At 37.2% G+C, this 1,514-nt stretch overlaps 1 protein-coding gene across 1 annotated transcript in view; it reads left to right on the forward strand.

The window, feature by feature from the left end:
• LOC109580261 (receptor-type tyrosine-protein phosphatase S-like) overlaps positions 1-1,510 on the forward strand; it is a gene marked incomplete at its 3' end in the record, with an annotated part of 17,811 nt that extends 16,301 nt beyond the window's left edge. Inside the window, exons 7-12 of the mRNA XM_019993265.1 lie at positions 5-63; positions 111-392; positions 437-727; positions 778-1,059; positions 1,116-1,403; positions 1,458-1,510. Coding sequence (XP_019848824.1) covers positions 5-63; positions 111-392; positions 437-727; positions 778-1,059; positions 1,116-1,403; positions 1,458-1,510 — 1,255 coding nt within the window. The remainder of the gene's footprint in view (positions 1-4; positions 64-110; positions 393-436; positions 728-777; positions 1,060-1,115; positions 1,404-1,457) is intronic.
• Between the last annotated feature and the right edge of the window lie 4 nt (positions 1,511-1,514).

Raw genomic sequence — 1,514 nt, forward strand, 5'->3', positions numbered from 1 at the left:
TTAGAAACAATGCTGGAATGGGTCCATATTCAATTACTATTAAAATCACAACACCAGAAGATGGTTAGTCATTGTTTCATGGACATTTACATTATTTTTATTTTTAAAAGCTCCTTCAAGTGCTCCTGTAGACATTAAATTCATCTTTATTAATTCCAGGACACTATTTATTCAGTGGGGTTTAATACCATTATCAGATCGTAACGGCATTATCATATACTACGAAGTTTTAGTCACTACTAAAGAAGAAACGTATACTTATAAGACATGCGATAGGAACATCACAATTGACTCTCTTCAGCCATCAACTACATACAATGTCTCAGTTGCTGCCTTTACTAATGGTAGAGGTCCTTTCAGTGAGCCTATAAGTATCACCATGCCTGATGATGGTAAGACACTGTATGTTGTGTAATTATTACATTTTCTTTGACAGTACCAAGTGGAATACCTCAGTCACTAAGTATTACATCAGCAACAGCTACTGGCCTCAATATTAGCTGGAACCCTCCTAGCGAAGAAGACAGGAATGGCGATATCAATGGCTACATTATTAATGTTACTAATACTGACACGCTAATTACGACACAGTTTACTACTGGTAATAATGATTTCAGTGTTAATGACTTGGAACCAGACACAACATACAGTCTGAGTGTTGCTGCTAGAAATGCTAACGGAACTGGTCCTTTTACTTTACCAATACTGATAAAAACTAATCAATCAGGTTAGCAATACTAATGAAATATTTGCATAATAGTTTATTATCATAACTAGCTCCCAGTCGGCCTCGTCGTTTAAGAGCTACTGCCATCAGTCCATCAAGTATACTGTTAGGTTGGGAGCCTCCTGCTAATCCTAATGGTGAGATCACAGCATATCATATTAGCATAACTGATGAAGAAACTGGCAATGTTGTAATACAAGAGACTAGTAACTTGACATATGTCATTATTACCGATCTCACTCCAAATAATACTTATCGCTGTCACGTGGCGGCTGCTACAACTTCCATGGGTCCGGACTCTGAATATGTCTTCTTTAATACTGAGGAAGATAGTAAGTTAAAATGTTTGATGCATCAGATGTGATAGTTTTATTTTTAATGTACACAGTTCCCTCTGCTTCACCATCATCTGTAATGTCTACAGTAATTAATTCTACAGCTATAACTGTCTCATGGTCACCTCTAAATCAAAGTACAACCAATGGTGTCATTCGTCATTATAAAGTCTCCATTACCAATGCTGTCACTGGATCAGAAGAAATCCTAACTACAACTAATCCTAACCTTACAATAGCCATGCTCACCCCATTTACTCAATACAGAGTGAGAGTGGCTGCTTTCACTATTGGCAATGGACCATATAGCAATCCAATTACTGTTGTGACAGCGGAAGATGGTAAGTTTTATGTACTGCTTTGATGATGCATTTACTTACTATTTCTTGATGTAGTGCCAAGTGATGCACCGGAAAATTTTGACGTCACAAACAATGGACCAACTTCTCTCA

The sequence above is a fragment of the Amphimedon queenslandica genome, unplaced genomic scaffold, assembly GCF_000090795.2.
Source record: "Amphimedon queenslandica unplaced genomic scaffold, v1.1 AMPQUscaffold_13499, whole genome shotgun sequence".
Classification (NCBI taxonomy): Eukaryota; Metazoa; Porifera; class Demospongiae; order Haplosclerida; family Niphatidae; genus Amphimedon; species Amphimedon queenslandica.